The following is a 25,257-nucleotide window of genomic DNA, read 5'->3' as shown; positions in this document are numbered from 1 at the left end:
AAATGAGGTCTTTAGCTCAGAGAAATAGTCTGTGTTTTGACTGTGAGCGATTTCTGTTTGGAGAATACAGAATAATTTCTGTGCAAAATGAGGGGGGCATCTTGCGTCTGTGTAAGCCGTAAACTTTCAGCTCAACAAATGTAATAAATGAATGCATAATAAAGCTCAGAGTTTGTTCTGACACACTTGGAGATGAACCCGTGGGGACGCAGATGGGATATGGGTTTTAGAGATGTGAATAAATTAGTGCTGTTGCTTTATACCACTGCTATCCTCCCTCAGCACCCATCATTACCCCCAAGTCTTTTTCTCCCTTCTTTCTTTTTGGCATTCTTGTGTTTGGTTAAACACTTGAACAAACATCTGCAAACTGAAGTCGAGCCTTATCCGAATCTTTCAACTGTGGCAAGTTCAATTGATTCGTTTATATTTAAAATACATGCGTGCTTGTTACATATGGCTCCCTGACAGAGAAGCCTTTAATTCTCTTCATCTTATTTTCACAATTCAAAAATCAAAAAGTTGTGACATGAGAGTGACGCGGGGATAGAAGGCAGGCACATGACGGACAACTTCCTTGCCTCGTTAGCGCAACTTTTCATTCTCTGCACAACAAATTACAGTAAATGTGGAGCAAGCCACTGTGGGATATTCACACATCCTCTCAAAGGTGGAACTGTCTTTTTGTTCTCAGTTGGCAGCAGATCCAAAATGATTTCCATATGGACATTTTGCAGCAGCATATACAGTATATATGAAGTGTGCTATAATCAGAACAGTATTTAGGCCACGGTGAATAGAGAATAAAAATAAGAGCAAAAAACCTTCTCGTGCTCCAATCTGTTTTTTAATGTTTTGTTTGTTAACGTAATTTTGTTTCTCAAGGAGAAACAGGTTCACTTAAAATTGTTTCCCTTTGAAGTTAATGAATCAGTAAAGAGTGCCTTCAGTTTGGGATTTCCAAGTTGTTGCTCTGGGAAAAAAGGGGCACTTCATTCTGAATTATCTCACTAAAATGCGTAGCTGGAGGCTGTAAAGTAAAAAGCAGGTTTGCATGTGTATTTCAGTGATCTTACGGTATATCTGTGTAAAAGACACGAAAGGGGGGGGGGGGGGGGGGTTATAGAAAATGTATGAGTGCACGTGTGCAAGTAGGCAATTTACACAGATTAGAAGAGTAGGTCTTCTAATCCTGTAAGCACTGCATCTGAAATTACTTGCTTTAAAAAAAGCAGAGAGTGTCCCCATTTTCGTAAGTAGTTCTAAGCAGCATTAGTGCCTCTTAGCTGAACATGCCAAACCCGGGATTCAAACTGAATCCTTGCCGGGCAAGGCTTAGGATGCGTCATCACACACAAACACTGTGGCTAAAACTGATGCTCATACACTAAGTGCAAATTTATGCCCAGGCTTGGCACATGCAAAACCTCTTTGTCTCAATTTTTCTCCTCTTGGCTTTCCTCTCACTTTTTTCCCCTCGTCCCCCTCCCTTTCTTAGAATACTAACTCAGTTTCCTGTGGCACAATCATCCAAAATCTATGACAAGGTGACAGATGTCAGGTGTGAGAACTTTAAAACAGCTCACCTTGAGTGAACTGCAAGCACCTTCAACTTAAACCCAATCGTGAAAAATGAACAACAAAAAACCAAAAACAAAACAAAAAAAACTTGTGCAAAAATAGGCATTGTTTTTAGTTTCACATGAAAGAAAAGAAAACAGATATTTTTCCAGTCCTTTTCTGAGATGTCCCACTGCGTAGGCTGTCAGGGAGAGTGATGATAAAAAAACGTATGATTACCAGTGTGCTTTTCTATTGCTTGCCCTAGATAGTCTTAGAAAGAGACCAAAGGACAGGAAGAACACGGCATAAAACGTCTGTACTCCTTCTTTATACCCCATCCACACCGAGGAATGGAAAATTAATGTTGAGCACCCACTTAGTAATCAAAGTCCTCTCTCTCTTGCCTTTCTTTTATTCATTTATCCCATGAGAGAAATAAGTGCTATCGGAAAAGCGAAGGCAGTTGAGAGACAGAGGCAGGGGGACCTTGTGGCTCACTGACTAATGCATACAGGTCAGTGGGAGCTGACAGCATTCAGGCAGTGGCAGCGCTGGGAGAAAACGTGAGTGTGCAATCATCTGTGTCTACGTATGCATGAGAGAGACACTTCTGTAATTGAATGCCCCCGTGTGATTGTATTCAGGCACAGCGGTGTGTGAGCGAGTGTGATGAGGAGGCCTAAGCTCTGGGGTTTTGCTCCTTTCCACGCCACCCCCATTAAGCGTAGCCGGATCGAGGACCGAGAGGCTGAGCGGTTGCGGTAGCTGTCAAGGATTAGCGCTCAGAGGTTAGCAATGTCACACACTTTTAATATACACACATGAGGGTTATACACTTGCACATATACACCCATTGCCCTCTGTCTTCTTTTCTCTCCCAGTTTAAACAGCTGTGGGACCATCAATTCAACCAACAGCTTCACCGTACAATACCCCAGAACACGGCACGTTAATATTGAATAGCACTAATAAAATATTACAATTACTGTCAGACTGAATTTTGTAATTTTTTAATCTTCAAGACAAGGTTGAGAAGATTAGTAGGGCAAGAAGTAGCCTGGCTTAAACAGCTACTTATGAGCTTAACTATCTTTGGATCCCCCCCCAAAAAGTCTTATATATGGGTTACAAGTAGAAACACAAAAAACAAACTCAAAGGAGGTTTGAACCTCTCACAACCTGCCTATTTCATTTCATTTGTCCTTTCGTCTACCTCAAGAGGCCTGCTTCACTGTAACTGAGACAGCAGCCTGGGAACAGTTCCTTAGCAACAATGAGCCCCTATTAGCCTTGTGGGCTCTTCCCCTTCCTGGTGTACTCTTGAGCTGTTCGCTGCACAAGTTAATCTTCCCTGCAATACTTACTTTTGAGTGTCAAGCGCAGAAATGCTAATCTATGCCTCCACTCAGGCGTCATAAATCACGGAGTGATGTATCGCTGATGGGCATACAACAGCTAAGTCCTCTTCCTGGATTTTCCAACTTTGATGTTAATCATAGAGTAGAATGGGCACAAACTTCAGGGAGAGGACTCCAGTGATTAACTGTTGGGGTACAATTAGAGGTATCCTTGTGGTGATGGAGAGGACTTATTAGCCATCCATCACCAGGTGTCAGAGAACTTTTAGCATCGGCTCTTTGCATTCACAGGTGCAACTCTAGACTGGGGGATGAAATCATCATAGATGGAGATATATAGTTTTTTTTTAATCCAGCTGAGAATGTGGCCATAGACAGTGAAGCATAAAAAGTAGCAAGATTTTTGCATTAAATGGGTGATATTTTGAGAAACACATTAAAAATGGCTTTATTTCTATGTGTGGATGTGTACGTTTCAAATATATGCACCATTTTATGCAAATAGGTTTATGTCTTTCAGTGTCATTGCCATTTGCATTATCAGTGCGCTTAAGTGAGGAGTATATGGCAGTATCTGACTACACAGGAAGCCTGTGTCACCTTTCTTGCTAATCTCATTAGATCTCTGGATGTAAGCATACACTTTAGATTGTGCGTGACAGTGTGCTGGCATGCCAAGGTTGTTACAACGCTGTCTGATGGTTATCAAGGTTGAACGTCCACTGCAGCAAGTCTTTGATACAGTGTAGGAGAAATGCGTATCTGTGGGAGGTACTTGCCTTGACATGCTGGCATGGTTCCACTCCACGTCCCATTGCTGGTGCAGGTCCTGGTGAAAGAGTTGTCCCCTCCCACCATCACATACCCCAGTTGGCACATGAACGTCACATTCTGGCCCACTGTGGTGTCGTCGCCAAACCTGAGTCCATTTGCTGGGATACCGGGATCGCCACAGGTGATCACTGCCATTGGTAGTAAAAAATAAGCGCTGCATCAGAAATCATCCTTAATGGTGTGGAGTGAACTTCAACATGAAACATAAAGCAACATTTCTATTTTTAGTCTTCCTTTGTATCATTAATCATTAGTTCTTTTCCTAATCTTGCATTTATTTGTGCCACTGCGACATCACTGTGTACTTCATCATGGTTAGGATTATTCTTTTCAGGTTTAATAATGATACAGCGGTCATACTAATATTTTATCAAATGACTGAAATATCTGTGACATTTACAGCTGTGCATGATGATCATTGCTACACCTCGACCCATAATTCATACCCAAGACAGTGACAAGAACAGGAGATGTCTGCACAAAAAACACAAAAAACTTAACGCTGCGTGTTTGCCACCAGCTAGTCGGTAGTTATATGTTCGTGACTGGTAAATGTTAATTGGTTCTGAGTATTCTTTCACTCGTATGAATCAAATTGTTCTGTGTAGTCGTGAATTGCCAGAAGCAACGTTGGTTCAACTTAAGTATGACTGATCAGGGTATTGCCTTTTGTGTGATTTGGCAGGTCTGTAATGAGCTGTTGGACATGAGAGAGTAGAGAGTAGCAATTCACCTCTGAGGGACATTTATCTGTAAAGAATTACTGGAAAAACTAGCTTGGCTGCAGTTTTACAGATACATAAAAGTACTTTTCTTCTATGTTGTTTGTATTTCAGCTGGTCTTTGTAATCGATGAGGCTACCAGTGTGGCTTCTGGATCTGAATAGTGAAGCCAGTGAACACTTTGAATCTGCTTTCTTTCTAATGGAGAGCATGGGGTGACTTATCTATCCCAAAGGAAAAAGACAGCACACTTCCCTTGAACTATGACCTCAGTAAACACTTCCCTGGAGTGTTTTTGGTCATAATTATAGTTTTAAGTCACATTTCATACAACATTTATTTTGTAAAATATTTCCCATTTGCAATCAAAAAGGAAGGTAAAACAGGTTAGGTATCTGAACTGGTCAACACTGTGAATGAAAAGGTGTGTACCATTTCCCTCGGTTTTTGCATCCAGCTCTTTACTTGTTGCATTCTGCTACAAAATATCAAGATAGTGGAAGTCAGAATCCCCACCTTTGGGCTTTAAGAGTCAGCTTCACAAGCCAAAAGGTGCATACAACCACCATTTATGTGAATTTATGTTTGTAACAAAAGTTGCTTACTTGGACTTTTCAGAAAACTGAGATTCAGTTTATTTCATTACAATCCTTAAGTTCTTAAAAAGAAAGCTACTTCCATTGGATGTCCTGAATGGGAGCTGAGAGCAGAATATAGTGACGTGGGGTTTTTAATGATACTTTTAGATACACTGAGGTTTTAGTCTGAATGTAATAATTTTGTAACTGAAAGCAACATACAAGCAGTTTCTCAAATGACTTCTAAAAGCCCACGTGACAAATAAATGATAGGTGGACAGTAATAAAGTAACAATGAATCATTATTTTATAAAGCAGCTCTTTTAGATGCCGTCTAAGGAACACAGTATTCGTTGGCCTCTTAAGTGTTCGATGCATTAACATAACTAAAAATGATTTCCAGGCATCTGACATAATGTTATGTGAAAATAAGGAATAGCTACATTGCCAGTTTGCTGTGCACATGACATAAGACTAAGTGACACCTACATTGTCATAATACTACTAACAGTAATCGTAATGTTTACTTGCACTTCTCCATTCTAGATTACGCCACTCTAGTTATATAATTTGTCTAAATCAGCAGAGGAACCAATAAAAATAATAATGTATTTTGTGCAGTCTCTTCTTTTCATATCCCTACTCTTGGCTTCTTTTCATGGCACAATTTCTCCAAAGTAAACAGATGGCTGAGTGTTGGCCCAGTATGTTGTCAGGTCTTAACCCAGTGCTACCGCTGATGAAATTATAGTTGCCAGCCTTTATTTGATTGCTTTTTCATAGCCCTCGTTTCATCTCGGAGGCTCTAATTTGTGCATACTTATTACAAAATCTTTCCTGACTTGTTCACCTTAATGTAAGAAGTCAGTTTGATGCATATGGCTGTCACTGCTAACGCCTCCTCCCTTAAATTAATTTCTGTTTGTTTATTTTTGGTTATTGCCAAGGAATTCAGCACTTGGAGATGTATTTCCTTCCTGGGTAAAACCAGCTTTGTATTCTGACAGAACACATGGGAAAAGCTGGATTCTTCATTTTACGAGATTGAAACTGATGTCACTATGTGAACAATCTAGTCTCATTTATTTTGAAAATTAACATAAAACCACAACAGCACCCTTTATGCTTGTTTGGCATGTATAGTCATTTGTTGTGTGCTTTTTCTGTTAACTGAAGCAATGCCGTACTGCATCCTTCTTACAGATTCCTGCCCCAAATATCATAATCTGACAAAGAATAAACTGCAGTGGAGCTGGTACTGATACATTTGATGTTTAATGTGCAGTTGTCATAATATTCCTCACCCAAAGTGGTTCTGTGGCTCTGCACACAGTAACTTACTACTTATTAAACTTGTCATCAACTTCCAGTCTAAGTCAGATAACGTAAACCATGTTTCGAATTCTAAGAATTTAGCCCTATGATATTTGACTACTCATGTAATAATGTAGTAATTACACTACAAGGACAAGCTTTTCTGTGGTGCATTGTGGAGGAAAGATAACATCTGGGTCTCACCAAAGCATGTAAGGTTCATTTTCTGGTAATATTGACTGTCTGAACAAAAATTTGCCTGTGTGATATTTGACAGGAAATGTGAAAAATACTCTACTTCAGATAGGCTTACACCAGCCATTCCCTAAGTCAAGAGTGCTGCCGCTTTTATTTATTAAATAAAGTTTAGTATTTACTAGTAAGATTTATCATCCTCTCGAAATTAATGTCAAATAAATTATTAGTTATTAGTTAGATATTTACTATTTAATATACATGCTCCAGATATAGCCACTGAAAACTGCCGCTTTCAACCAGAGGTCAGCCGGCTGACTGTTAACTCACAGCGAGCTCTCAGCTGAATGTCAGAAGCTAGGCATCCACCTTTTCTTCTCCTGGGGAGCGTCTACTTTCCACTATAAACACGCCTCTTTACTCAACTGCAGAGTGTGTGTAACTTATCAGCTGTTTGGGCTGCATAGCATTTTTGGGGGGGGGCTGGTTCAGGAAAATACAAAGAAAATGATTGTTTTTGTACCAGTTTTGTGTAAATACCTGCTGTCAGTGATTCCTGGGATACTGTTTATATGTGTTAAAATCACAAACAGCCTACAGCGGATCTTTGGCCAGAGTTTTTTTGCAGTCATTGGCCTTCTGAGGGGGGGTGGGGGGGTGAGAGAGCTGTTTGAACGATCACCTTATTGTGACAAAGGAATCCGCTGTCTGTAAAAGTTACCCTTAAAATTACTGCAGCGATTTATCAGAGATGCGCGGAGCATGGATGGATAGTTAAAAAAATGCAGGTGGTTCACACCCAGCAATTTACTGCATAACATATTTTTACAAGTTCTTTTTTTCAAAGTGTGTATTTATTTATTTATTTATCATCAGCATCCAGATGGTTCTTTTCCATACATTTTGAGTGGTTTTTCTCTACATTCAGGTTGAGGGCTCATATGATGATGATGATGATCTTTGATCGCACAATCACAAGAAACAATATAGAAAATGTATAAAATAGGTATCAGCTGTTGATAATCTCCCAATTGCTTAGTTGATAAAATAAATCATATCCTATGGGGGCAGAGTGCTGTTTCAATGGTCACTCATGAAGACCAGGTTGAACAACAATAACTGTTACTTCTCAGCATATGGAGTTTTTCCTATAACTAAATAAATAAATGCTGCCTGTTGGACATTTATTTGCAGGACATGTACCAGTTGTTGGACTTGGAGTGTCCCAATCAGAGCACAAAAGTTTTAAACTAGAGTATTAATATAAATCGCAAAGGTGATAGACCAAGATTAGCTGCAGACAACTTGAGAAAGCATGCATATGCTATGACTGTTAATTTATTTGGAAAGCATAACTGGCGAGAATTACCAATAGTTTTAAGCACAGTGCCAAATCGTTGTGGTTCACTCCTACACCCAGTGTTTCACTCATTAATTATCAAAAATATTCAGAAAAAAGTGCCAAATATTTCTGACAGAAATACACACACTTAAACATATTGTTGCGCAATCGCAGTGAGTTCAAATTTCAATTTAAAATTTGCATTTTGTATAAGAACATTAGCAATGCAATGAAATAATCATTTTATGCTTTCATGTTCAGAAACACAAGTCAGCAATAATCTGTCCAGCTTGTTCGGTCGTTTAGCCATGTAAATCAGCTTTGTTGGACCAAGGACACGTCTAAAACCTGCAGGACCTGGAGGCCTGGAGTTGGACACCTGTGCTCTAAAGCAATGCGGCTCCACACTGCTCCCCCTGGTGGTTACACAAGATATTACCACTGGTTTTCCTAAATACTACTTAGGGGCATTACTACTCATGGTTGCATCATCCATGTCACAGGCGGGAGATGTCATTACAAGCACCCATCACCCGGCAATTGGCCAGAATTCCACACATGACAATACAGTCACTGATGAGGTGGCCATTATAAGTGTCTGTATCTGTACGAGTGAGTATTTATCTATCTGCATTGTTACTGAATCACAATAACTCAAAGAACAGACACAGTTTGACATCTTCAAGATAAAAAGTCATTGACAAAGAATGATAAATAAAACCTGTTTTTTGCATGTTATTCTACAAATTTCAGGCAACAAATACAAGAAAGCATGGCTTTCACATGCTGCGTCACATATGCTTATGGTCTGGATTACACCTGGGTTTCTGAATCTGTACTAAGATTATGCACAGTATATATGAATGTTCACTGCATATTTTGTGTTGCCACATTTTATATGCACAGTTCATTTGAAGCCACCAAAATTACACATTATCTTCAATTAAGCATGGCACATCTCTTCAAACCCATGTCAGAAGCTGCTGGCATAAATCAAGGACAGCTCATAAAGATTTTAGCCGGTGTCAGGTGACCATCTTGTGAGGAGGTGGAAAAGTCATCTTTCCAGAAGAAAGGCGCAGAAAGAAAGAGGAAACAATGTGTGTATACAGTTGTAAATCTTTAATTATGCATGTCTATCTATGGGAAGTGAAAACTCAAGTTAAGCAAGCACAGTGCACAACAGCTGCAGGCTACCGACTTCAACAATTTAACTTAACTATGCAGCTTCTTTCAGTGCACTTACTTGCTGTGAGAAATTAAGTCAATAAGCTGCTTCCAGTAAATCTTCATGAACATTTTTTTCTTGCTTCTTGAAAGTTTAATATTGTTTTCTGTACTGTGATATACTTTGGGAACGTTAGTAACATATACTCAGATTCTACAAGGAGGACAGGCTGAGATGGAAGCAGGTGATACACTGTGGTGACCCCTAAAGGGAGCAGCCGAAAGAAGAAGTAGTAGAAGAAGACCAAGAAGTGACACATGATGCTATATCACTGATTTTCTTTTTCTAAAGCAATGTGAGCCGACCAATTACTTAGTATATTTTAGCTACTTAGGAAAAAAGAACTCCAATTTGAAGAAACGGATCGCTTCAGAAATGCCTTCATGTACAGTAATCCCTCTGCACCACTTGGGGAATCCAATACTACACTTAAACTGACAGAGAAACGCACAGACAAGAGAAGCGAAAATATGATGATAGCAGAGAAATCAACTGAATTAGAGTGTATTAAACGGCAAATATTATCACTTTAAAAAAAAATCCCTGTTCGCCATTTATTTGACAAAGTGCTTTTATGGTTTTAGTTCACAATTCACTGAGCAACTCTCTTTCCTTAATACACTTCATCTCATTTGCTAATTTCTGAACATGCTCTATAAATTTCATGTATCATCCGCTAAGAGTTTCTGGGGAGAAAAAAATAAAGTTCAAACTTTTCTCTCTCCCCTTGAGAGTGTTGTGTGACTTTGATCTGGTAACCTACATGATCGATTACCCATGAACCGTGAAAATGATTGCCTCCTTAATGAAGGCACAGTGAGCCAATCCTGGCATCCTAAGTGTTGATGTCCCTGAACTGACCACTAAACTTTAATGTGAAGTGATAGTACAAAAGAGAAGAAGTTTGGGGATGAGCACGCTCCAAAGTGGGAAAAAGAGCTAAGAAAGCTCCTCTGCTTTACTGCACGTTTGATCATTATTATTCAAACCCATTTTTTCCCCAGTCGTTCGCTTTCTTCACTCCTTCCCTGTGCATCTCTCTCCAGAGACCCATTTCAATCCAGAATTGAAAATTACATCCACACCATTTATCTTTTTCTTGTCATTCAATAACAAGCAAAAAGAATAAGGAAGAGAGAATATGGGGACTTTCAGAGAGAAGAACAATGTGTAATTTTGTTTCAAAGTCATCCTGATGCAAACTGAATATAGATTGGAATACTTCTTAATTACTCTGAGGCTCATTTGCCAAGATCCAGACAATAAAAACTGCCTGACATCTTTGATGCTTCACTGGGCAAACAGGCTCAAAGAGATTTGTCTTAATCGATATCATATATTTCAGCAGCGCTCCCGGCACACGTGATTTCAGATGAAAGAGGGCACAACATCAGGTTCAATGTCCATCGTGTTCAACTTGATCATACATTATACAAAGAACGAGACTGGCTGCTGATTCAATCTGCTATGCTAACAGTACATTCGCTGTGCATTATTGTGCTGATCATCCTTTTCCACATTGAATTTGTGTTTACCCATCACACCCAGAGGAGTGCCTAATCGTTCTTGTCCTATTTTCTAACTTTTTCTTTGTGTGCACGTGTGTTCTAGTTCTTGAGTAACAAATTCAATGACTGCCAGACTTAAGTGTGACTGAACTAAATGTGATTAACGAAGCAACACTGAAATCCCTAAGATGTGTGTTCCCTGTTCACCGCAGTGACAGAATCTGGACTATGCCTGACCACATCTTATTGATCAGACACCGATCACAGCATAGCCTTTAACAGTGACTACTGACACAGCTGCTCTTCTTCTCATTTTCTAATGAAAGTGTGAACGCTGTGCAGCGGAGAGGCCTTTTAAAGAAATCCACCATGACTACGAGACACAACTACATCCTCCTTTCATGTGTCTGTGTGTGCAAAACTCACTTGTGCAGTTTGGAGCTGTGCCAGACCATGTGCCATTTGCCAAACACTGGCGTGTAGGCGAACCAGTGAGGAAATATCCTTCCATACACGAATACACGATAGAATGGGAGAAGGTTGTGCCATCCAAACGGGAAATACGACCGTGAGCCGGGGTACCTGGATTCCCGCACTGTACCGCTGCAATACAGGGGAGAAAAGACAGGATGTGAAGGTCAGAGGTGTAAAATAGTAATGGATTTTCTATTTTCCATATCAGTGGGTTAGAAGCCCCGAAGGTGGCTTCCAGATGACTTCTGAAGGTCCCGAGGGGATTAAATGGCTGTGAAAGGACATATTCACGCACTATACTGTGAATATAAATATTTATTTATGGAATAATTGCTGTTTTGCCTTTGACCTGCTGTATGTTTGCAGTTTCTTGACTTGTGTCTGATTAACTCTCAGGTGGAAAGTCTGCAAAGGGCAGACTGAAATCCTCGGCTTGTGTTCCTCATTATGTCTTTGTGCCTCCCATTACGGGACGTAAGAAAGCACTGCTGCTTGTTTTTTTGTTTTTTAGAGAAGCTGTGAATAAAGCAGTAAAGAACAACTAATCTATAGAGCTTTATTAAGAGAGGCTAATGAGCAGAACTGATGCAGTGGTACACAAAACCTTATCGCAGTATTGATGAGTCATCAGTAAATAAAGTGCAGTTTGTGTACTGTCAAGTCCTACAGTACATCTATGGTGATGGCAGTGCTGTCTAAAAGCGAGGGGGTAATGTGAACAGTTACAGCTAAGGACTCAGGGCGCACTTATAATGATAATAAAGCTGAAATGTGGCTGAGCAATCCTATGATAGGGAGAAAAATGTTTCCAGTGCGGTAGAAAAGCACCGGGGATTGGGATTTTTTTTTTTCCCCCACTCAGGAATCCCTTTCAGTGTTTTTGAAATCTGCTCATTTTTTTCACTGAAGAGTAGAGAGGACAGTTTGTTTCATGTGTTTTTCTTCTGCTTCAAATCATGTCTAATTACAAAAGTGATCTGCTCTCTCAATCACCTAATTGCCTGGAAAATGTGAAATAGTGATTCTAGTAGGAGACAGACGTGTTGCAAGTGTGGTGGTGATTTCTCAATTAACATGTGTGCATACGCAGAAACTCACTGAGGTGCAAACGCATCACTCAGCCACATACCAACATACCAACTGCCAGCATGCTCACAGCTCTGTTCTGCAAATGCACACACACACATGCGTGAGCACATATAGCCACAGAATGTATGCATGTGCTGTTGTGTGTATTTACCAAAAATCAAGTGCGGCAGCCTCTTTTCTCACCTCTTTTTAATAATTCAAGATCGACACGATGACAGACACACAAAACAGACCCTCGTGGCAACGTGAGATGTATATCATGTTGAATATCCACACTGAGTGTTTTTCCGGAGACTGTAAAGGGGTTGTGGATAATGAATGGATGGACTTTAACATGAGACAGGGTTTTAGATCACAAGCAGACAGCACAGAAACACATTCAGGCTCCAGTGAATTCCTGTCCCCCTCCCTGACTCCCGACGGTTGAATGGATAGTTAAAGTAATCTTTAAATCAGGAGTTCAGCTGGGAGATGGACAGATAAAAAGCTAGTGGAAGAGAGACGCTTGGTAATAAAGAGAGGGAGGAAGAGGTTGAACACAAAGTGAGGGAATGAGAGGGAAGAGGGTTAGATGGCAGATAGGGATGAGAAGATGGCTAGACAACGAGATTAAGACCGAGAGAAATCAGAAGAGGAGGGGCCTGTGTTGGAGAAATGAACGCTAGAGAAAGGGGGGAAAAGAAAGAAAGAAAGTCAGGAGATGGAATGAAAGGCAGAGTAGTTCAGAGGACCTGTGCATTTGCTGATTATATTAAAAATGACACTGGCACTCATCCAAGCTGGTGGACAGTAAGCTGAGGAGCGGAGAAGCAGTCAAACATTTGCATCAATATCCGGTTGACCCCTGGGGCTAATTTATGCAAGATGTAGAGCTGGCATTCTGTGAACTAATATCTTCAAAATCCACAATGATTCATTTATCACAATCCAAAAGGAACTTGGCTTTAGGTGTCTAGAATTAATGAATTTTTCGGCTGCAATCTGGAAGCTAGTCACAGCACCATGTGCTGGCAGAAAATACCAGACTGCAGCAGAGAGCTATTTATCCATCTGCTGCAGTGCTGCGTTTGCGAGCTTTTTGTATGTGCTAGAATGCAGCCAATATGTTGCATACATTGTGTGTTTAAGCAAAGGCCACGTCCTGTTTGAAAACTGCGGATACCACAACCGATGCTGATTCTTTATTTTGCACTTGCACAATGCTTAAAGTGGCTTTACAGCAATTTGTACTATACTTTTAGAAACTTTGAAAGACTTCTGAAGTTCTCTTCTAACTTTAAGCTTCAGGCCTTCCCATAATGCAACCATTGTCTTTTAAATCGTAAGCCCAAGGGTTATTTCACGTCTTTTTTGGTAACATGAGTTGTATATTAAAACTTGAGACTCTCTCCAAAGAGACAATCCTTTTCATCAGTTGATTACTGCTTCCTGCAACAACCAAACCCAACTTTATGTGGTGGAGTGCCCCTTTGACATAAAGCAGAGGTTCAAGAACTTTGTCTGGATAACCCTACAGTATAATCCAAATAAGGTTTAAAACGGATAAAGTCTGATCGCTGAAAAAAGAAAAGCCCTTCAAACCAGATATCTGGTAATATTCAGTGCTGCATGTTTCTTTTCTTTCTACCAGAAAGACAAGAAACTATCGGGATTCAGTACGTGGCCTCATGGAACCACGCAGCTCCCTCTGTATCTGTAGGAGCTTAAATGTGTGCCTTTGTGTAAAGAAATATTTGTGTGTTAGCTCTCAGTTTGACTCCAGCGTGTTTCATACATAACATCAAAGCGATATTTTAAAGGTTTCTCTTACGTTTGCAGAACGGCTGTTTGCCAGACCAGGTCCCATTGGGGAAGCAGATCCTCTCTGCTGAGCCATACAGTGTATGTCCCACTGCGCAGGTAAAGCGCACTTTGCTGCGCACTTTGAAGTTCCCTGCCTCCCTGCTGGCATGGGCAGGTGTGCCTGGATCCCCACAGGTGCCCGTCGAGTCACCTGCAATGAGAGATAAAACAGACATTGAGCAATGAAAACAAGACGGCGAAGATGCCATCCACCTCACGGACTGTGTGTACGTTCTCAGATGGATCCTTTTAAGTTTGTACGGCAGTGAATTGCAACGCAATGTTCCTGTCTGCCAGACAGAAGACAATACAAAGAGGGCTTAGACTCAAACTGGATAATGCCTGAGTCTTCCAGGAACCAGTCGTAAAACATACAATGCACCGATGAGCAGTTGTCACCATGCCAACAGCCTGGAGGACCAATACTTCTCATAATTTTGACACCAGGAGCTTTCTGTCCATAAAATCAGCAGAGCTAGCATTAAAAGGCAACCAGCTGTGGCTATGAGAAATGATGAATACAGTTTGACCTCTAGAGATAAATGCTTTTTCATTATCTTGAAATATACCTTCTGTCCTTTGTTCTGTGGAGGAACATACAGTACTTTCAGTGTCACCACCTCACACCACCTATCATTCATGTCTGTGAATTAAATCATAAAAAAAGTTGCTGTCTCTCTCACTAATTCCCTTTATGTTTCCATTAGTCTTGTCTCTGTCGGCTGAAAGAAATAGGACGTGTTCTCCTTCTAAGCCATCGGAAATGAGAGAGAGATGACAGGTATGGAATCAGGGCAGTGACATCACTGCTGAAGATTTTACGTTGCGATGAAGAGCAAGCCTAGCTGAATGGTGCGTTTTTAGGATGGAGTCTTTGGTGGGGTAGTTTTGTATTCACTAGAGACATCCATCAGACCAAAGGAAAGAAGCACATAACACTAACTGCCACTACTATTGTTGCTGCATTCTCTCACAGAAAGGAGTTGAAGATAGAAAAAAAGTCCAATGTTTGGCTTCAGAGGAATAACAGAAACAGAGAGATACAGATTTATAGAAACAGACATTTAAATTGATAGAAGGATAGATGCACAGATAGATGATCTCTCTGATGGATTTATATTTATTGGCTTTAAGATCCTGTTCCTTGAGCTGTGCACACACCCCGTGCATCACTGCCTGCTTGATTGCAGCTGTTCTCCGTTTACACAGCAGCAAACAGCTGCAGTAATACTGGACTTGTTGACAAAGCCTCGCTGCACAAACACAAAGCTCATATCTTCCACACACATCCCACTGCTCAAATGTGCACAAACTGCATTTGTCAGGTCAAGGGCCCACAGCTGGAGAAGATAAGTTTGTGTTTGGCCATGAATGTGTATATCATTCCATATATATGTGTGCCATTACAGCATACATGTGAGTGTTTGTACTTGTTCTCATCTCTGTGTGCAAGTTCAGAATATGCATGCATATCGCGCATGCAAGTGTTGTGCGTATGTGTCTCTCTATGTGTGTGTGGGTGTGTATATATGGCTCACAGCAGCTGTCGGTACTTCATTAGTCTCCTCTGGTTAGGTGAGGCAGGCTGACTCGGCATGCACTGTGACAGCTATAATCTTACTAATTGGGATGGTGGTGATTTGGTTTGAATCGGGAGTTAATGTCCGTTCACCAGGCTCCCTTTGTGAGGAAATAATAAGGCCTTCAACTCAGCCATGCAACAGACTAGGACAAAAGGGGAATGGACTGGCAAGAGGTTTTAAGACCCATCGTACTAATTAACAAGAGACTGCAGATGAGAGCGGAAGGATAGATGCATAGACGGGCGCATGGATGAGAACCGCTGCTGACGCTGGGCTGGACTTCTGATTAATTTATAGTTATACTTATTTTGTTGCTACTGGCGATGAATACTCTCTGAGAATGATAATGTGGTATTTCCATAGCACTGATAAAGCTATCTCTAGACAATGTAGCAACCTTTCTGTAAACAAATATGGCCATCAACAAAGCAGGAGCTTAGAGTAAAAGGACGAGACATCATGCAGGGCCTTGGAAAAAAAAAGAGAGAGCGAGAGAAACATTTAAACACAGATTAACATTTTCTAGATAGATAACATGGTTGTAGTAATTCTGACAATTCTTTAGGCTGATGTGCCAGTTAAAACTAGGTGCTAAAGTGTACACTTGCACTGATTTAAAACTCTGCAGGCATTTGGTGCTTCGCAACTTCACTTCCTGTAGGCAACAACCGAGCTCCAGCTGTGTTGTGGTTCCTGTTTCTGCTACAGCTGGAACAGATGTTTACTGCCAGGTCTAAATTCATCAAGCCTCATAATGATGAGCTAGTGAGCTACAATGGTACATTCTTCCCATTATAAGCTGCAGTTTTCATAGTTAATTAGGAGCTCTGCTGCAGTTACATATAATACTGTGTGACAACATGATGGAACGAAGCCTTCCCGATCTGTATCAACATAATCCGAGTTCTGAGTGTCACAGTTTCCTGCTCGAGTCTGTATTTAGATACTGCACCTATAGCTTATAGTTCTGCTTGTCAGTCCACATTAGGGATTCGTTAGAGATATGAAGGTTTCATCTGTTCTTTTTCTGGGCCTGAGTGACTGCACTGCATACATTTGTCAGAGTGAAAAAAAAAAGAAAAGATAAAATGGCTGAATTCTTTAAAAAAAAAATGTATACATAAATTTTAATAGTATGCACACATCCAACTGTTTAGTTTAAAAGTTTAAAGATGTCTTGAAACTTAACAAGCTTGTCAAACTTATCCCCTTAGTTTGTAGTAGTGATGTAAATTTACACATGTCTCTTGCAGCCACTTTTATATGCAGTATTTCATATTCCAGCTATAATCAGTTAAACAGTTGTACAATGTATTGGTGAGTGCAGGCCCTTTGCTAAAACCTGAAAAATACTGCCACAGCATAGTGGAACAGTGGTTAGCACCGACGGCTCACAGCAAAAAGGTTCCTGGTTTAAGGCCAGACTGGGGCCTTACCGTGTGAAGTTTGTTTGTTTGTCCTTTCTGTGCCTGTGTGGGTTTCCTCCAATTACTCTCTCTACCTTGCACAGTCCAGACAATGTCAGATTATTTGTTGATTCTAAATTCACAATGGGTGTCAATGTGAGCGCAGACGCTCCTCTGTCTCTATCTTTGATTCTGTGACCTGCCCACCCATGATGTGGAAGAAAATGGAAGGATGGGTCTGAAATTTCACTAAATGTCTTGAAACTTATCAATGCTAAAGATAATTAGCTTTTTGTTAGTGATCTTGTAAAGTGTGTCCAAAGAATATACAAGGAGACCCGTAGGTGCATACCTGGGGATGTCTGTGTTTTAAAACCAACGCCTTTGAAGGGGTCTGAGAAAAAGGCTTCGAATGGCAAGTTTATATGTTTAAGTGACGCATAGATTGAGTTGCCTGGCCTCAATAACCACAGTTATGCAAGGAGGATTATAGGTGAGTCATTCAACACCAAGAACACACCACCACCTGCTAAGCAAAGAGGCAGAAGCATCATGCCCTGTGGCTATTTTCCTTCCAGTGCAACTGGTGCAGTACTATGCCAAAGTCTTGAGCCATTTCTCTTTTCTTAATATTTTGCTTCTGAGGAACCAGATTTTCTTATATTTGTTTAAAGTGGTGTTGAGTAGTAGCTCCCCAAGGTTTTCTTTTTAACTACACAAATAAGTTCCCAGAGATGATTCAAGATCATTTTTGATCACAAATGTATTTGGTTTGAAAGAAGTACTTTACGTTTAAGCAGCATCTGCTATATTAATACAAAATGTGTTTCAGCACAAAGTTATTTAATCTGCATTTTGTAATCTAAGTATATACAAGGAAAGTCGATATTTTGTGACCATATTTTTCCTTTAACTTCTTGGGTTACAGTAAACTAAAGGTTTCTTATTTCCAATTGAATCATCTGGTTGTTGTGACCCAGGACTGTTGGTCTGCAGGACAAGTTTCTCCAGGGATTTACTCGCTTAACAGCAACATTATAGATAGTCAGGAACAGATCTGATTTTGGCTTCAGTGGTCAAATTTTTCACGAGTTGATGTTGATTATGTTTAGACAAGTTAAATAAAAAAACAAGACTGGCGTTAACTGTTTTATTTATTTAGCCAAGAATAATGCAGTGTATAAAACTAGGTTTCCTCTGATAAAAACAGGAATTTTAGGGTAGTGTTAGAGAGGGTTAGGGTTAACCCTATTTGAGCTCATGCTGATCAAATTGCCTTGCCATCAAACGCCAAACTGCTTTTAAAATCTAGGTGATAGGCAATAAAAATAAAAATACCTGGAATCATTATCTAGCTTTGTAAAACCAATAACAGTACAATTATATGCTTTATTGGTTCACAAGACAATGTAGGTTCCAAGAAAGACTAAACCTTTGTGCATTTTTTTTCTCTGTTTTATTTTGCAATGAAATAATGAAATGAAAACTATGGGGGATAAATTTGAGACTGTGCTTCCTTGTGCATCTGCGCTCTGCCCTAGGAATCTAACGTCTGTATTGCCTCAGTACTTCTCAACTGTCTGAGCAAATAGAATATAAGTATTAGGTAAGTAGAGAGTTCACACTCCCATTGAAAGAAGTGGAAAAAATAACCGCCACACAAGTCTGCTTACAAATATTACTTCTGGGTCAGTGAGTTGAGCAAAGAAAGTGAACATTCAGTAAAGAGAATCCACTTAAATGGTCAGAAATGCTTAAGTGTGATGAGAGGAAAGTGCTCAGGGGGGATTAAGGGGGAAGTTTGAAGTTCTGCAGACGTGCTATAAGCCTCTCTCTTTTTTTACAGTTTTCAGAAAACATCAAGGGGAGATTCACGGGCCTAATGTACTGAACATAGTACACAAAGTTGTACAAAAAAAAGAAAAAAAAGAAGAGGTTTTGTCAAGGGTGATATCGCTCACTCAATTTGAGTGTCTCAGCAGGAAGCAACAATTGTGTCGCCAAATTCTTTGGTTTAGGTCCAAATATATACATCCGGATCATGAAGAGAAACGATGAGTAAGGGCTACGGTTCGGCACTAATCTGGCTCTGTGTGCTTTTTCTGGTCTTCATCAGCGAAATGCAGATATGTCAGATAAACAGGAGTGCCTGCTCTAAAAGTGAAATACTGCTTTGAGTAGATGGGAAAATTGTTCGCAATAATGAGCAAATGTACATTAAATCCAGTAAGAGCTCCACAGGGCCTTAATTTGTGGGCAATAATTGGCTGACTTGGCTGATATCTGACCCAATATCCCATTAATACTAGCACACTGAAGCCTTTCGACATTGTGTTGCTGTATTCATTTGAATAATCTGGTAGGTTTCAAATAAAATGCAGTCTTATCTCTTCGTTTATCTACGTCTTGCACTATTCCACAAATACAGACAGTTTTGGTTTAATTTGTCTTAAAACCTGATTGAAAAATTGAACTAAATTATGTGTGTGTTGCTCCTAGCATTGACAAATTCAATTTATGCTATTTAACAGTAGCCTGTGCCATTATTCAGAGAACTGTGGACATTTCTTCTGTAAAAAAAAAAAAAAGATGCTGCTGCTGAATTTTTCACCACAAACACAATTCCATTAAACTCTATCATACTGGAGCATGTTGAGATATTCTAGAGATATCTCAAAGCTCCACAAATCAAACCAAAACCACACTTAACCTCTTGTGTGGATATCACAAAAGGTTAAGTGTGGAAAATGTGTTTAAATAAAACCTTTGAATCACATCACTTTCCATTAATTTAGAAATACAAATTAAAGGACAGAGATTAAATGCACTTTACAAAATAAACTAAAATACCCGAATACTGATTTAAAATTCTCAAGGCAAAGTAAAAAAGCCAGACTTTTATTGCTTTATAGCTTGAATGTGTTCAGGACTGCCTCTGTTTATATGCACACCTAAATTTCTGTGTATCTGTGTACCTGAGCAGTGGGGCAGTGGACCACTCCAGTGTCCATTCAGTTGACAGGTGAGTGATGAGTCTCCTATTAGCTGGTGGTCTCCGAGGCATGAGTAGCGCACTGTGGATCCAAATGTAAACTTCTCCCCACTCATGACTGCGTGCGGAGGTATACCTGGATGACCACAGTCCACTTCTGCATGATAGAGAGGGAGGAGAAGGGCAATTATTAGCCTGAAAAAATGGATGGGTGGATTTTTGTTGCATGCCTCAACACACCTGATGAAATCACTATTCACACGATTACCGGTGCCAGTGGGATTCTTTTTAAAAAAAACATTTTTTAACTATTTCATGAGAAACAGTTTAATAGAAGAGGAACCATTTTGACTGCATTATTTACCATTTCATTGAAATATCAAAATATCTAGTGAGCTGAGGTGGATGAAGCACATGCAGTGTATCATTGTGACACAGCCGGACATGAATGACGCCCTGTCAGAAGCAGCAGCTAGTCCAGGACACTTCTTTGATTTCTAATCTATAAGGAGTTCAGAGAAGCTTGTGTTGAAAATGCAGTCTGAGTAGATTAATGTGCCTTGGTGTGTAAAAGAGAAATTTATTTGCTTTCTGCACTGTCGTAATCATTTGTCATCTAAAAGTGATTTGATGCACAGACACACTGTGAGTACTGGGACAGTTACAGATGTGTTTGTTGTTTGAGCTCTTTATGCTACAAGATAATCAATTTGAAAGAGATAAATGATACCAAGCTAAAATGCCAGGTTTAAGTTCATACAACATAAACACTGAAAGAAAGAGTTTGAATGATACAAATGAAGTCAAATGCTTTGATATACAGTTGTGCTCAGAAGTTTACATACATTCATCACAGGCATGAATATTGCAGTAATTTTAATTATGTGCTTTGAATGATTTTTTTGAACTGTTGTTTTTCCAGGGTGGAATGGTTGTACAGTATACATACATAATGACTTTAAAAACCAAAATTGGGTGTGCAAGTTTGAATTTATTTAGGATTTTTTATAATCCACACAGGGTATGAATACATGTCCAAGTATGTATATTCCATATTTGGTTTAAGTTCCTTTAGCAAGTTGCAGTTTGACCAGAAGCTCTTGTTAGCTATCAACAAGCTTCTGGTAGAAATGTGGCTGGATGTTTGACCACTCTTCTTTGCAGAACTGGTAAAGTTCATGACTTTCATAGCACAGATGTGGCTTTTAAGCAAAGTCTGGAGATTTTCAATAGGTTGAGGAAAACACCGAACTATGTCTACTTTTAAATTGCCTAGCTGTTGCTTTGAGATGAAGTTGAGTAACTGCACTTTGTGCAATGTACCAGTACCAGTGGCAGCAAAACAACCCCAAAGTATGATGCTACCACCACCATGCTTGACAGTTGGTACAGTGTTCTCAGATTAGAAAGTCTCACTTTTACTCCTCTAGGAGGTATTTGTCATTCTGGTCAAATACCTCCTTCTTTGTCTCGTCTGACCATTCTTATGCTGCCAAAGACAAACTACTAAAGTTGAAAGAAATTGTGATGAGTGTATGTAATAGTCTGACCATAACCAGAGAACAACGTTGTGTATTTTCTAGTGATGTTTTTTCCAGGACTTTTTCTGCAGCTCCCTTTTGTTGTGGTCCTCAGGAAGCAGACTGCAAATCAATCAGGCTGAGACCAGGTGATTGTCTGAGTCAATCAGATATTTCTCATCTTCACCCTCCCTTGCTTTGCTGAAAGATTACATTTTTCTGAGTTTTTAAGCAACTGGCAAAATTGAAGCACATAGAAAGCTTTTTTACACCTTGGGATTTATCCTGTTGGTTCTACCATAAATATTAATAAATGTCAGTATGCTTATTCCAAAAACTACAAGAAATTTTCTTTCCCCTTTCTCTCATTTTCATAGAGGTGTACTTTTGTTTCATCAGTTCACAAAACGTTTTCCACCAGCTCTTCCAGTTTCTACTGTAAATTTTTGCCGACTACAATCTGGTATTCTGTTTTTCAGACTTACTAGAGCTTTGAATTTCAATCCTCTGAGGCTCTGCTCATGCAGGACAAATGGTTTTCTGGTTATTCAAAAGAATTGTACTCCTTGGTCTAATAGGTTCTTTGCCATTTTGTAGTATTCTTGTGACTACTCACTTTTCTGGATGTACCTATAACTGGCTGATCCATTTTCAGGATTATTGGCTGGCTATTATTAGCTTCTCTACTTTCTTTACTTGAATGATCACCTTTCATCCACCTCAACAGAATGGTAGTTTATCTCTGAGACATACAGCACCCAAGTAAAATTACTGACCACTTATCTACTTATTTTTGAATTGTTGCAATCAGCGCACTACGCCTCTGTGGCTATCTCTTTCAAACACTTCTTTCAATATTGAAGCACTGAAATTACAGGTGAGACATGACACTTTATTATATCATCTATTATTTTATTTCAGATTTAATGTGCCTAATGAGGCACAAACCCAATTGAATAAAAATTCCCGGTGCAGTGTAACAGAGTGGACACACTTCATATAAAACTCTCACTCTATGGATTTCAAGCCTAAAACCTAAAACCTGCTTTATCACTTTCCCTGCTACTTTATTCTTCTTCTGACCTTTATGCTTGGTTGTAGGAGCTATCATTTAATCAGCTTAGTCTCATAATGCAAAGTAAGATTCTGCAGTTTTGCAAAGCTAATTTCGTAACAAAGAGTCACTGATGCCTGGAGCAGTGAATAAACATTTGAGAGAGACACTCCTGTGTATCTCTTTAATTACTATTCTGTTTGATAAAATAAATGCTGCGCGTCATCTCTCTACCATGAAATGAAGTGCTTTTTGAGCCTGTGTGGAAAATGTGAAGGTTTACTTTGGATAATTTCGCTAGAAATAGGTCATTACTGCTGGCAGCCTCATGCAGAAACAGAGTGCATGATGAACCAGGTGTTTGAGAGCCACATTACAACCTGGGATAACCCCTACAGTATATAGATGGTAGTTGCTGCAATTTAAGTGCTTGGTTTTGAGGGAACATTAACTATTGCCTGAACAACTGGCCCTGTGACAGCTTCTCAATTTCTCAGTTAGGCACAGTGTGCCATAACCATAAGCCACTAGGGCATCCCACATTACACAGATGCTCACAATCACACTGTTTAGCAACTTAAACTATCAAAACTCTAAGAAGCAAGAGGGAACACAGATAAAATTGGGCACACTTAGCTGAAAAAACTCATCTTTTCTCTATATGTTTTTAGTTGGGGCACTTGGAAGTTTCACATTAAATACAGAAGTTACTCTTGGCTGTGGCCTTATTCACAAGGGGTCACCACAGTGGGTAACTCCGTGTATTTGATTTGGTAGCTTTTTACACCATATGGCCTTCCTCACACAACCCCAAAGGAATTAGTGCGAAATACAAAAAAAGATCCTTAATTATCATTTCAATAATTAAATGACTTTATACTTTAAAACATGCCACTTTACCAATGCATTCCGGTAATGGTTTGTCCCACTGGCCCACCGGCTGGCAGGTGAGCACCGAGGAGCCGAAGAGGTAATATCCAGGGTTGCAATCGTAGAAGACGACGCTGCCGAATGTGAAGTTACCGTGCTCAATCTTACTTTCCCGGATCGAGTTGGCAGGAATACCTGGATCCGTGCAGTTAACCACTGCAAGAAAAAAACCCCCAGAAATGTAGTCATGCCCTGCTTCTTTCCTCAAGCAGATTGTTCATAATGGAAGAACGCAGACAGTCGAATATTGATAGCAGTCCAATTAATTTTTATTGCTTCAAGGATATTTCAGCCAAGATAATTTTAGCCAAATCACCGTTGGAGCTGCATAGCTGAATAAATACTTGTTGAACTAAATGTTGAAAAAAGGGCGTTTTGCCCTTTCCAAATACTCCTGTTGCCCTGAGTGAAATCGTATTACGCCTGTTTATGGATTCAATTTATAATCTTTATCCTTTTCATCATAAGTGTGCTGTAATCATGTAGTAATGGCTCCTGGCAAACCTTTCACACACATCCTTTAATGATCCTTTTGCGAAGATCATGTAAATAATCTTTGGATGCACATCTTTTGACGACTGTAATATTTACATAAGCCAAAGTTAATATTCATTTCTTGGCAACATCTCCATCTTGAATATGTATGATCTCTGTACATGTGGTTGCTATGGCACTGAGATGTGTATAATCATGCCAACGCACTGCAGGAGATGAATTATAACATGCAGTCATTCTTAATTAAACTATAATACCACACTTTACACAGCTAATTCACAGTGACGGTTTCGTCATAGGCAAGGCAAGGCAAGTTTATTTGTATAGCACAATTCAACAACAAGGTGATTCAAAGTGCTTTACAGAGACATTAGAAACAAGAACAAATAAAAAGCATGATTTAAAATTGAATAAAACAAGCAAATAAACTAACTAACTAATTAACAAACAAACAAACAAACAAACAACAGTATATAAAATCAAAACAGATAAAATCAGAACAGTAGATAAAATCAGTAGTTAAATGTAAGTTTTGAAATTTAAGCTTAAAGTGTGGATTTGGTGCTTTATTCAAATGCAGCTGAGAACAGGTGAGTCTTCAACCTGGATTTAAATAAACTGAGTGTTTCAGCTGATCTGAGGCTTTCTGGGAGTTTGTTCCAGATATAAGGAGCATAAAAGCTGAATGCAGCTTCTCCGTGTCTGGTTCTGACTCTGGGAACTGATAAAAGACCGGATCCAGATGACCTGAGGGATCTGGATGGTTCATACTGGGTCAGGAGGTCATTGATGTATTTTGGTCCTAAACCATTCAGAGCTTTATAGGCCAGCATCAGAACTTTAAAGTCTATCCTCTGACGGACAGGCAGCCAGTGTAAGGACCTCAGAGCTGGACTGATGTGGTCCACTTTTTTGGTCTTAGTGAGGACTCGAGCAGCAGAGTTCTGAATGAGCTGTAGTTGTCTGACTGATTTTTTAGGATGAATGTGTAATGTGTTTCCTGGTTCTTTTGCCTATATTGGATCTACCGTGGTCACGAATTCTGTGAGTGTGAGCCCTATTTCATGAACATCTATTTTACTTTAACATGTCACTGAGTGTTACATCAACACATTCTTATTTTGCAGCAGTTTAACTCTTCCCGGGTCTCATCACTCGGGCTGCTTCTGGAAGACGTGAAGTCTTTTTGTCTTTTGGTTGGAGCTTGGTTTCCGTAATCGCTGCCTCTC

The 25,257-nt window shown here is 39.7% G+C and overlaps 1 protein-coding gene across 2 annotated transcripts in view; it reads right to left on the bottom strand.

The window, feature by feature from the left end:
- Nucleotides 1–25,257, bottom strand: part of LOC147318685 (CUB and sushi domain-containing protein 3-like) — a 255,640-nt gene that overhangs the window by 23,533 nt on the left and 206,850 nt on the right. For both annotated transcript variants that reach the window (XM_086310755.1, XM_086310756.1), the window contains exons 55-59: nucleotides 23,504–23,689; nucleotides 20,013–20,186; nucleotides 14,017–14,199; nucleotides 11,070–11,246; nucleotides 3,701–3,883 (exon numbers count right to left, since the gene is read on the bottom strand). In XM_086310755.1, the coding sequence (XP_086166881.1) occupies nucleotides 3,701–3,883; nucleotides 11,070–11,246; nucleotides 14,017–14,199; nucleotides 20,013–20,186; nucleotides 23,504–23,689 (903 nt within the window). The remainder of the gene's footprint in view (nucleotides 1–3,700; nucleotides 3,884–11,069; nucleotides 11,247–14,016; nucleotides 14,200–20,012; nucleotides 20,187–23,503; nucleotides 23,690–25,257) is intronic.

Source organism: Aulonocara sp. 'chitande type north' Nkhata Bay, linkage group LG11 (genome assembly GCF_057382095.1).
Source record: "Aulonocara sp. 'chitande type north' Nkhata Bay isolate Kocher_YH1m ecotype deep benthic linkage group LG11, A_spYH_male_GT1.1, whole genome shotgun sequence".
NCBI classification, from domain to species: Eukaryota; Metazoa; Chordata; class Actinopteri; order Cichliformes; family Cichlidae; genus Aulonocara; species Aulonocara sp. 'chitande type north' Nkhata Bay.
Note: the sequence above shows the minus strand (reverse complement) of the source record. Positions and strands in the feature narration are given on the sequence as shown.